Raw genomic sequence first — 12,553 nt, forward strand, 5'->3', positions numbered from 1 at the left:
AGATTCTAGTAACCCAACTCTATTTTCAAAGGCCGTCCATATGACCATGTGAAATTTCGAAAGATTTTTCAAGATTTAATTTCATTTAAAAATGTTGGCGACAAGTTTATTTTATTTGGCTTTTTTATTGTGAAAGATGGATTTTTGTTTTCTAGCGATTGGCTTTGGATCTGGTGCAACGAAAGATGCCGAGACTAGAATACAAATATTTGGCCTCTCTCATTTTCTCTTTCCCTTGATCAGAAGAGGAGCAAGAAGATGACGCATATAAAAGCTCAACAATGGCGTATACAAACTTTCTCCACCATGGATGTGACTGAAAAACAAAGCTTTTGCTTAGGTGAGCTTTACAAAAGTCAATGCTCTTCATCTTACCTACCAACCTTGGCCGAATAATTTCTTCTTCTTCTAGTCTTTTTTTTTTTTTTGGTCAAAGCAGATTAGTTTCTTATTAGCTGGTGAGCTTTTGCATTCGGGCTATGTCGTTGCAGATTTCGATTATCAGAAGAGATAGATGATGAATAACATGAATGCAAAATGTGATTCTGACGTCAAATGTGAGATGATGAACTGAGGGCTGGAATTAGTGCTTCAAATTGAAGTTGGCTTGTTTGTTAATTGGAATAAGAGTTACTGTAACCAGAGGTGAGAATTCCCCTTTCATTTCTGATTCATTTTGGACTATTTTAGAAATTCAATTATTGCCTTGGTATAGTGCGGGTATGGTTGTGATTGGTGTAATTTGACCATTTGAGCGTCGTTAGTTTGTATTATGCTCCTAAAGATGTTGGAATGTTACTGTGGAATGAGGATATGTATTCTTGCTGAGCTTTGGCACTGCGTTCTGGTATTATCCTTAATTTTGATATTGAAATTCAATTCTGAAGCTGGATAGGACTGGATTCAAATGCAATTTTGGCTAGGGATATAATTGTGCTGTTGTGCGTTTTCATTTTTGATAAAATTTTGAGCAACTTGTTTGTTATATATATAGATATTGATATTGATATTGTGGATTGATGATTATATTTTCTTTGCATGCGTTTTGACAATAGTCCAAATACAATTAAGGTAATGAAAATGAGATATACAATTGGCATAGAGCAATTGTTCTATATGGCAATTAACAGATCTCATGTGGTGTTTGATATTTTCTACATGCATAATTAGATTATTTTAAAATAAAGTCTATAACATGGATTAACTTGTACTCCGCAAGTTGTGGGTTTGGTGGGATGGCTTAGCATGGCCCGCATTCTTTGCAAGTTGAATTTTGCCAATCCATACAACTCGTAACAGATTGCCGGGTTATAACAGGCCAACCCACAAGTAAAAAAAAAAGTATTTTTTTATAATTTTTATAAATTTACCTTTTTTGTTATTTTTCAAGGTAAAAAAAATCATATATTCCCCCTAAAAATTATAAATTTACCTCCTTTTAATTAAGACATGCTTATATTACCACTTAAATATAAACTAATTTAATTTTGTGATCTTTTCATTCTCTAGTCTTTTACATGACTAATTATTATTATACATATATGAATTAATATAAATGTTTTGTCTATCCCCTTTTCTCTTCATCTTATTTTAGCATTTTTGCTACAAAATTAATGCTTCAATTTAAAATACCAATTCTTTTTTTAAAAGAAAATAATGATGATTTATACTCTGACTATTAAATTACTACTCATAATACATTCAGTTCATATCACCTAAATATTGTAATATCTCTGTATCTGTTTTTTGTTCTTTTATGTTCAAATTAAGATGATAATATATATGGTTAGCACTTCATAAATATGTTTAATTTTTTAAATAAAAAGGGCAACTAAACTTTTTTCATAAATATGTTTAATTTTTATTTGCTAACTTGGATAGTACTATTTTGCAAACAAGATAATTTAAATAAGCTATTATATGAATGAAGTAAAGTATAATAAAATATTTTATTCAATATTATCTTGATCACATTTAGATTATATTATATCACTACTTAAACATGAGCAGTGTGTTTTTATTATTTTTTGTAATAATTTAAACTTGAATTAAGTAAATGTAAAAGTATCAAGTACTTAGATCACAATTCCATGCATGTTTTCTTTGAATACTTTATTTTAAACTTAATCTTATTTACTTTTTAAAACCCAACCTGCCAACTTACGGGTTAGTCTGCTGCGAGTTTAAGTTATGTGGGGCAAGCCAAAATCGCCCCACATATAATTGAACCAATTTTTTTAACCTAACCCACAACTTTTTTATAGGTTGGGTTGCTTACCATGTCTATTCAAAAGGTTAGTGTTAACATAGTATATATAGCATTGTACTAGATAATGTCATAAACTCTATACCTTTAAATAAGAGAGAAGTATAAGGAGATAATTTCTTCTCTACTCAACCAAATTTTATTCATTCTTTTTATGCCCCTTTTATCTTCAAAGTGACATTATCTAGTACATAGTATTGTATTAGATCATGTCACAAACTCTATACCTTTAAATAAGAGAGAAGCATGAGGAGATAATTTCTTTCCTACTCAACCAAATTTTATTCATTCTTTTTATGCCCTTTTTATCTTCATAGTGACATTATTGGTACTTGGTAGGCTTCTTCAGGATAAAAACCTCAACCAAGCAAGCACTCCACATCAAAAATGGCATCTTGGAATTTAGTCCCACTTCATGTGTCATATGAAGTTTTGGGATGGCTGACTTTTATTTGCTGGTCTGTCAGTTTCTACCCACAAGTTATCCTAAATTATCACAGAAAAAGGTTATAAGAAAATGTACCAACTTCTTCCTTCATTTATTATCATTCCACAAATACAATCCCTATTTATGCATGCTTTTACTCTTTTCCTTTTACCATTCTAATTTGCCTCAATTTGACGAAATGGTTATTGGATTTCAGTGTTGTTGGATTGAACTTTGATTTTGTGGTGTTGAATCTCACTAAGCACACATCCTATTTGTTATACAATGCATCTTTATACTTCAGCTCTACTATTCAGAAGCAGTACAGAGACAAGTATGGTCAAAAAGAGGTTAGTTCCATGTACAGTGTGTTTATAAATCCCAATTCAAAGCTTATGGCTTTGGTATTTAAAAGCAACATTAAATTTCATTTGTGTTTCAGATGATACCTGTAGCAGCAAATGATGTTGCTTTCTCATCTCACGCTGTTTTGCTCACCACTCTTACCTTATTCCAAATTACCATCTATGAAGTATTATACTCTATTTTCATTAAGCTTTTTGTACTTTCAATTTTTGTATATTTTTTGAATTCTCGGTTATTGTTCAAATTTCTTACAATAGTTTGCTGTTATAGCATGGAAATCAGAAAGTGTCTAAAATAGCTTATGGAATTGTGGTTGCCGCGTGGTTGATCGGTGTAATCTGCTTCTTCATAACTTTATCTACACACCATTGGCTCTGGCTTCTCTCCATATTCAAGTATGTTGTGCTTCCTTATTTGAGCTACCTTTTATATAATATTAGTTTTTTTACATTCAATTACTAACTTCATAGATCTTACATTATACGATTACATGCTGTGACACATGAATGTTTATTAAGGATTGATTTCCTTTTAATTAATTATGTGTAAATTAACCATTTTGCAGTGGCATTCAAGTTTGTATGACGACGATAAAATATATTCCCCAGGTCAGGATTTATTCCAATTTTTGTACTCGGCTTCTTTTATGGAAGTTGTATTGCAATGAACATGTTCACAAAACTGAATGTTGAAATTCATATTTCTAATGATAATGAACATAACAACAATGACAATAAGCCATATCCAATCGAGTAAGATCAATTATAATGACCAACAACAAGTCATTTCTCATTAGATAAGGTTGGCTGTATGAATTGCACGATGCTAATGTGCTTTATTATCAACCAAACTTTTAGGAATAATGTTAATTAGGAGGGCTTGTTCAACAATTTCCACAAGTGTTCTTTTTTATCTTTCTCTATCTCTCTTTACAGAACTTAAGATTATCCATTCTATTCTCATCATAAGTGCCTCTTATGACCTTCTCTGTATATGTCTAAACCATCTCAAATGATTTTCTATCATTTTTTTTTCAATAGACGCCATGCCCACTTTTTCTTATGTATGCTCATTTTAGATTTTATCTTTTTATGCATGCCCATACGTCTATATCAACACTCTCATCTCTGCTACTTCAACTTTATGCTCTCATTATCTCTTTAAAGCCCAACGTTCACTACCCTACAATAGCTAGTTTTATAACAATTCAATAAAACTTCTCTTTAAGTTTATTAGGTATCATTTGATTACAAATAACTCATTTAGCTTGTATCTAATTAAACTATCCATCTTGTATCTTATATGCAATATCCCTATCAATTTTCCTATCATGTTAAATAATAACTTTTAAATATCTAAATTTTTTCACTTGAGGTATAATCTGATCTTCAAATTTTACTTCTAAATTACCACTGACTAACCACTTATCAAAACTACAATGCAAATATTCTATTTTACTCTTACTCAAGTAGAAACCTTTTAACTCCAAGGTCCTCCTCTATAACTTAAGTTTGCAATTAATCTCTTCTCTTGTCTTTCAATAAGAACTATATGATCTGTAAAAGGCATGCCTTTAGGGATTTCCTCTTAAATATGTTCAATCAAAATATCTAGAACCAAGTTAAACAAATAAGGACTCAAAAATGATCCCTTATGTTGTCCAATCCTTATAAGATCAACTATATGGACCATTCAATACTATTGTAATTTATCAATAATCAACTCTTTAGATTATTATTATTATTCATCGATATAGATCCCTTCAATAAATTTTTGGAGTGCCTTTCATGGCCTTCATCTACCACTCTTCTCATAGGATTAAACACCAAATGCTCAACTCTCATCATTGACACTTAGTGGTATGTGTTAGCCGAGTTGGGTAGGATATCACTCCAGCTCAGTGTCTTGCTTGAAGTAAATATTGGGCCAACTTGATGCCCTAATGGTTAGGACCTTGTTGGGCCCTTACTTGAATTTTTTTTAAAAAATAAAACTATAAAAAAATTATTCATAAAAAAATAATTACTATCATTTGAAATACATGCCTCTCAAACATAGTATTAAGAAAAAAAATTATTTTTAAAATTGTATATGTGTACAATTTATCCATTACTTTTTTATTATATAAAATTAATGAAATCAATTTAAAATTTAAAATTAAATTAAAAGCGTAATCATAGAAAATCTCCATGATAATTATGAAATCAATATATTACATAAAAATACTAAGAAAATTTATACAATAAATCAATTAACATTAACAAAAGAATGAAAAAAAATTAAAAAATATATAGCATGAGGCTAGGTTAGGGCTGGCTAGACTCTACCTTAGTGCCTGGCCTAAAGCCCATCTTGACTAGCCCAAATGACTCAAGCATAACTTAGTTGATTGGGCTATTGGGTTGCATGTATAGCCTTACTAATACCTTTAACAACCTTTTTTGGCATGTGTTCAAACCACCTAAGCTCATTTTCTATCATTTTCATGTTAACAAATGCCATGCAAAGTTTTTCTTATAAAAAAAATATTATGAATCTTATTCTTTCTTGTATGATTATACATCCATCTCAAGAATCTCATATCTGATACCTTAATTTTTTACTCTTGTTAGTCCTTTAAGGGCTTAAGACAATACATATCTTTTATTTGAACTTGAGACTAGTTGTAAAACATAAGTAAAGATTGACAACCATATTTCCAAACAAATCCAAATTCATAATGTATTTTAGAACCCCCTTTTCTTTTACTTGGCTTTGACGCGTTTGAAGATTGTTCTTTATTCTTTTAGCTGGTAGACTACTGTTGACAAAAAATGCATTGGCTAAGGCCACCTCTAGTCCTCCACTTGTAACTACTGAGTTATGAATATAGGCTATGATGAACTTTATAAGAAAAAGTACAATAGGCTGGAGCATTGAGAACATCCAACTTGATTTTTCTGGAAGCATTGGAAACTATGCTCAAATGGTTATGCAATCGATAGATCAAGGTTTGCATTGAAATCTCCTTTAATTATAAAGCATGAATCTTTCTAAGTCTATAACATATTGGTGACAAAATTTTAAACCTCAGGTTCTTGGGTGAACTTATATGGAAATATAGGAAAAGTAATGCTATCTCTGGTATGGATCATTCTCTCACCCTAACTTATATGAAATGGCAATGAAGTGATAATAGTGATGTATTTTGACAATCGCAGGTTTCTTTATTCTTTGACATTATGTTCATGATCCAACATTATGTGCTGTATCGACACGAAAAAGGCCCAAACTCAAAGACTCCTCTTGAAGTTGAGATTGCCAAGTCTATTGATAGACCAATGGTAGATAATATAAGCATATGGTAGAAAAGTTAATATATTTTAAGGCAGTATAATTTAGTTCCCAAGATATATATCCATAAAAGCATTTCATATGTCTTAAAAACATTCACTATATATCCTTAAATATTTAGTGCTATCAACTTTTATGAGATTCTAAATATGTGTGCTTTTCTATTGAATTTTGTCACAATGAAGGTAACTTGATATTTTGATATCTTATTGTTTAAAGGAAAAGGGCCTAAGATATTGTCTTCCCTAATTTTTTATACCCAATATCTAGATTCCTTGAAATCTAAGAAAGCAATGTATGAAAAACTCCCAAAAAAATCAAGCTTTTAGATAGCACACATGAGAAAATATAGTATGAAAAAACTTGATTTTATTCAAAGAAGTTCCAAGTGACAATACTATTATGCTTAGAGTATCGTGTAGACATAATACTAGGGCATTAATTATATGATCTATGGTTTTCAAACATTTCTTGTTGAAACTAAAATTGACAAATGTTATGCTATTTGCTCAGCATTTTTAATGATATTTGATATATTTTTAAGAGTTATTTGGGGAGCCATCAATACATTTTAGGGATATTTTGATTCATTTTCTATGGAATTGGACTCATTGATATTTTTTTTGGAATTATTGTCAAATATTGATAACTGAATAGGCTGTTGATGTTGATAGAGCACATTGAAATAGTGTAATTCATGTAGTTAGTCCCACTTAATGGATAAGGCCAATTGTAAAATTAAGTAAAAATTAGTTCAAATCAAGAAAATATTCTTTTTCATTAATTTTCATGTGGTAATCTCAGGAGTTATTATTAAAGGATGTGGAGATAGAAGAAATTGAGGAGTGGTCTATGGTGCCATAACACAAGCATTGTGATGCCGTAGCTCAATAGCAAGAAAACAATGATGATGTTCTTTGGTTTTGTAGTACTAGATATAAATGCATAGCCTTACTTATACACAAATTTTGAGGATTTCTTCCATATAATTAGAGCATTTTCTTCATTTTGCTCATTCTTGACTTGAGAGGAGGCTTGGGGCTCAAATGAAGGTAAATTAAATTAAGGCTTGGGAATGTAAAAAATTGGCAACACGAATAGAAATTGGGTATTGATTACTAGTTTCCTCTTTCTTTTTTCTTCACTCCTATATCTTTTATTTTATGTTTGGTTGGCTCTGTATTTCGTTCATCTGAATGTTTAATTTATGTAGCAAAACCTTTGCTTTAGGTTGTTATAGCTTGTAGATGGATTAATAGATTATAATTTCTACCTTTATTTGAGTTAATATTATGTTGATTCAATTATATGCCTATTTGTCCTAAAATAAGGGGAATCTGATTGAGGCATATTTTGGTGTTTGCAAGGAGTCCAGGGATAGGAAATCTAGACTAGACCTTCAATTTAATCATGTAGCTTGTATGATAGGAATACACCTACCAATCCTACATGGTTTACATTAGGCTTATGCTTAGTTAAGTTTGGTCAAGTAATCACCTAAGAAATTAAAGGTTAATATGATTGGAATGCTCGTCGTGGATCAGAAGGTGCTAATGAGAAATTAAGAGACTTAAACTAATAATTAACAAATATAACTTTAACTGCAATTAAAGGAGGAAGTTAAACACTAAGGCATAATCAAGGCTATAATAATCCAAGTCAACACTTGAGTATTACAATCACCCTTAACATTGACCATATCATGCTTCCTCATTGTAGCTAAATTTAATTTCCACTTGATCTTTGTTCTAACTTGTGTCTTGCACAAATTAAGCGAACATGATAAGTTAATGCTCAACTGGGTTGTAATAAAATCTTTATAAGAACAATACTTTACTTATCAATTGATTACTTGATATGGCTCATTCGTTTTGGAAATATAGGTTTTAACATATTTTATGCCAATCGTATGTTTTTAAGGTGGAAGATAAATTAGCTTTATCTTTTTTTTTAGTAAAATATGCCTTTTTAAGGATTCTTTAACCTACCTCAGTGATTGTAGATGGAGAAAGGTGCACTTTGCACCCCAAGTTTGCATCATCAATCTTTGATATAGCTTTAGATTAAAAGAAGCTTGAACTTGCCCTACCCACAATTGTTGTTAAAACACACCTCATAGTTTCTGGGCCTTTAAACTATAGTACTAGAATAAAATTATGTGCAAAATTTTATTTCAAAGTTTGAATTTCACAATCCTACCATTGACTTTTTTATTTGTCTTGCCATAAATTAAGGCATCAACATGCAATAATGCATAAGAAATCACCTTCACAGCTTAATAATTTAGGCATGTAAGGTTTCTTTGTCTATATTTGGGTTTTAAAGCTCTATGTATGTTCAATAGGTGGGAGGGTTGTGATTTGGGCATAGAGGGGGAAGAGAATTTACCTTTAAAAAAATATTTATATGCCTTTTCATAATAGTTTAAACTTATAAGTAGAAATAATTTATGATATGGTATTATAGCTTTCATGGTCAAGTAATTTAGAGTTTAATCATTGATGACACATACACATTCTTAGTTAAAATTGGGTTTTTAATTCATTAAAAAAATGAAGTTTTGGGACAAGATATGATGGGGTCTTAGTGTGAAAAAGTATGTTGAGATTGTAATTAAATTATTCATCACACAAAGTATGCAGTCACTTGAATAGGATTTTGACTTTGCTGAATGTTAACAAGAGTTGTGATCAGAGAATTAGAGATTTTCACTTTCATAGCACAAACACACAGAAAATTTGTAATCCCACCGGATTTACACTCTCATATTTATAGTAGATTTTGCTAAATGTATCTGGATGCTTCTTCAGTTTGTTAGCTCTAACTTCAATTAAGAATTACAAGATTACATTGACTATAGTTTTAGAAATGAAGTTTGAGACAAATGAAATAGTTAATCAAACCAAATAAGAGGGTTAGTCAACAAAGACTATAAACATCTCTAACTTCATTTGGAAAAAAGAATAGATAAGTCTTCAAGCTTAATTGGTTTTTGAGTTTAAAGATGCAGTGGTGGAGGTTTAATAGGAAGATTTGCAATTAGATTGTACGATTGATGGGTAATTTCTACTATTTATCAATATTTGAAGTTGCTCCTTTTAAAAAAAAATTGTGCAAAGGTATCCTTCTATTAGAAACAATATTATTTAAGGCTTGAATTGAATACTAAATGTTGGCATCTCTCCTAATAGGGATTTTGAAGTTTCTCTAATTCTGCAAAAAATTAAAGGCCTCAAATGCACTAGCTTTATCCCTAAGGCAAGATGCTTAAGTAGAAAGTAATGAGATGTGATAATCAAGCTACATTACTATAATGATTTGCATCCAATTATAATACAACTCCATTGGTAGTGTAATATCCACCTTGATATTACTAGAATAATCCAACACGACACCGTTATGATAACCAAGATTATTAAATTCCTTATATAAAGTTATTATAACATAAGGGTTTTAGAAAATTAGTTTAAAAGATTGGGATCCCAAGAAACCCTTTTTGAAAAGACGTTTGAGCTCAAACTATAATTTAAAACAAAGTAAACAATGTAGAGGAAGCATAGAAATCAAACACAACCCTTAAAAGCAACAATGGAACATTTCAAAAAAAATTCAGAAAATGCCCCATTCGCCGCGATGTATGTATCACCCGCGGTGGGTAGATAGCACAGAGGTACTTCATCCCTTTCTATGCCTTACGCCCCAACGCACTCCTACTGTCATAACAACTTCTTCGACCAACTTTCGGAGTTACTATTTTGCCATCCGATGTCCAAATTAAGCGATTCAAGTATTCATACAAAACTCATTGAGCCCTCTAATTATTGGTACTATTCATACACCTAAACAATCAACCATTTAAAATTTAATACCGAATACAAATTTATCCATTTTCCTTTCAAAACAATCACAAGGATATCCCAACCTATAAACCTAGTACCATAACTTTGAAACCACTTGAATCAAATCAATTGAACTAAACAAAACCTGATAGACCAACAATACCACACATAACAATAGTTCATATACAAATTGGCCATCAAAATTCCAATTTCATAATGGATTCAAGGGGTAACAACTGAATACATTTAAGCATTCACATAGCCATTCCACCACATGATCAACACAAAACATCACTTATACTAATATCTTGACCTCTCACATCAATTTCATCACAATTACATCATCTAAAGTTGAGATATCCATAATTACATATTTTCTCATGCAAGTGACTTTAAAATAATACATGATCCTAAGTTGGCATAAGATTCCTAAAATATTCATTACAAAACCAAAAAGAAGGGGGAGAGCTATACAAACACATGCTCTTCAAATCCCAGCTAAGTCTTTCTTTCCTTTGGCCTTATCCAAGCCCTTACCTGAAAAATTTAACCACGGGGTGAGATAAACATCTTAGTAATAGAATAACTCACAACTATCAATTAGTATGCACAACTATAAACAAGTAAAGCTTATATAAGTAAAAATACAATTACACATATCCAAACATAAGTATTTATATATGATAAGTCATTTTCACACTCTAGCATGATCATTCTACCATTAAAGCTTACATATCACTCCAACTGAAATCAAAGGCTCTTTTAGACCAAATGCACATACATATTGGCCTGAGCGCACCTTCAGTAGTAAAATCACTTGGTCAAAAGTGTCATATCTCACTTCTAAACTATTGTTTCCCTTATCACACATGATTCAGGGTCTCATTACTCTAACATCGTATCACACTAATGCTAAGGAAAGTAAGTCTCCAACACCGTACCTTATATGGGCACTAAGAAGATAATCTTCAACATCGCACCTTACTAGATACTAAGGAGAAAATGCAATATAAAATTCTACTATTCCTTCCTAGGGTGAACCCTACTCCCTATCATGATCATACTCATTTTTCTCATAAATATCATATACTAATATCCAAACTATAATTTACTCATAGAAAAAAAATTTCATAAATTTATTATTTTAAAAGCCATTTTTTACGCACAATATCCTCATTTCACAATATGCAACACTTTCAAACACATGTATGCAAAATTTTACATTTACTCATAAATAGTTAAACACTTAATTAAATAGAGTGAAATATTCAATTACCTCAACCCTTTGTCACAAAAAGGTTACAATAGTTGAATATGTGCTCCACAAGGTCCACTCATGTAGCAATATTTAATCTACATAATTAAGTACTAATAATCAATTATCACTCTAATGAAACCCTAAATCATTAAATTTTAATACCCACTATACCTAAAATCCCACTTTAACACCAACAATAGTTCCAATACATTCCATCAATTCTATTTAATACTCAAATACACTAATAGCACCAATCCTTTACTCACATTGTTTCAAAAACTCTTAAATTTCACTTAGGGTTCATCTAAACCCTAACACAAAAATTTAAATCACTATACAATCCATAAACCTAAGTTTGAAAGTTTAATTTAACTCCCTAAGATCTTAACTAAGCTAATGGATTCAGTCAAAGTTCAAGAAAACATAAAATCAAACCCCAACTATACTTAAATCTATCAAAATTCTCATAAATGAGAGGAAAAGGGAGAGGAAGCTTACCCAAGTGTGTGGCTAGCTCAAATATCTTCCCAAAAGCTCAAAAAGTGAAGCCCTTGTGGAGAAACATCTTCTCTCACCTTCTCATGTTTTCTTTCTTTTCTCCTTTGTTTTCTATCTATTTCACAAATTGAAATGTGTAAATTTCTGCACATCCACCATGGCTATGGTGCATCTATCACGACAGATGGCACAGTGAGGCTCAAAAAGATTTAGGCCTCACTTTATACCCTGGCCGCTCTCTAACTCCAACCTAACCTCTTTTAAGGTTGTCCAACAATCTAAAAACCATATTATTCATCCAAAAATATCATTAATTCATGAATCTATTACTTTGATTAATATTCCCTTCTTAAACACTCAATTTCTAAGTTGAAAACTCAAATGTTACAAGTAAGATATGGATTCATCATACACTCCTTTTTTGGTGAAAGAAGAAAATGGGTAGTTTTCAGCTATAAGAATTCAAAGTTTGGATTTGACTTAAGAGGCAACAAAAAAATCTTGGCCAACTCACTTTGAGAGAATATGGTATATATGAGATGAATAGTTAGCATAAATGATACTCT

At 30.9% G+C, this 12,553-nt stretch overlaps 1 protein-coding gene and 1 long non-coding RNA gene across 5 annotated transcripts; one reads left to right on the forward strand and one right to left on the reverse strand.

The window, feature by feature from the left end:
• The first annotated feature begins 229 nt into the window (after positions 1 to 229).
• Positions 230 to 7,626, forward strand: LOC129301039 (cystinosin homolog). Of its 4 annotated transcripts, XM_054939616.1 has the most exons (12): positions 230 to 340; positions 492 to 645; positions 2,265 to 2,294; positions 2,606 to 2,772; positions 2,911 to 3,043; positions 3,136 to 3,225; positions 3,330 to 3,454; positions 3,625 to 3,667; positions 5,932 to 6,049; positions 6,133 to 6,182; positions 6,260 to 6,382; positions 7,197 to 7,626. In XM_054939616.1, exons 4-12 carry the CDS (start codon positions 2,654 to 2,656, stop codon positions 7,254 to 7,256), a joined length of 861 nt encoding a protein of 286 aa, XP_054795591.1. In that variant the 5' UTR covers positions 230 to 340; positions 492 to 645; positions 2,265 to 2,294; positions 2,606 to 2,653; the 3' UTR covers positions 7,257 to 7,626. The 4 variants fall into 4 exon arrangements, with proteins under 4 accessions (XP_054795591.1, XP_054795589.1, XP_054795592.1 ...); XM_054939614.1 differs by lacking the exon at positions 2,265 to 2,294; XM_054939617.1 differs by lacking the exon at positions 2,265 to 2,294 and having other exon boundaries at positions 2,616 to 2,772.
• A 2,806-nt stretch (positions 7,627 to 10,432) lies between these two features.
• LOC129301038 (uncharacterized) lies at positions 10,433 to 12,088 on the reverse strand. The gene is made up of 3 exons (XR_008590888.1): positions 11,988 to 12,088; positions 11,508 to 11,584; positions 10,433 to 10,768 (listed from the first exon to the last, which is right to left on the reverse strand). It is a non-coding gene; the product is annotated as an uncharacterized LOC129301038 (long non-coding RNA).
• Positions 12,089 to 12,553: the final 465 nt, after the last annotated feature.

The sequence above is a fragment of the Prosopis cineraria genome, unplaced genomic scaffold (genome assembly GCF_029017545.1).
Source record: "Prosopis cineraria cultivar Desert tree isolate PC_DT_omini unplaced genomic scaffold, ASM2901754v1 PC1860, whole genome shotgun sequence".
NCBI lineage: Eukaryota > Viridiplantae > Streptophyta > Magnoliopsida > Fabales > Fabaceae > Prosopis > Prosopis cineraria.

Bases quoted from the DNA above. Each gene is read 5' to 3' on its own strand.
- LOC129301039 (XM_054939616.1), top strand. From the start codon at position 2,654: ATGGCATCTTGGAATTTAGTCCCACTTCATGTGTCATATGAAGTTTTG. The intron at 2,773-2,910 runs GTTATAAGAAAA...ATTGGATTTCAG, and splicing joins CTAAATTATCACAGAAAAAG to TGTTGTTGGATTGAACTTTG. The intron at 3,044-3,135 runs GTTAGTTCCATG...TTTGTGTTTCAG, and splicing joins ACAAGTATGGTCAAAAAGAG to ATGATACCTGTAGCAGCAAA.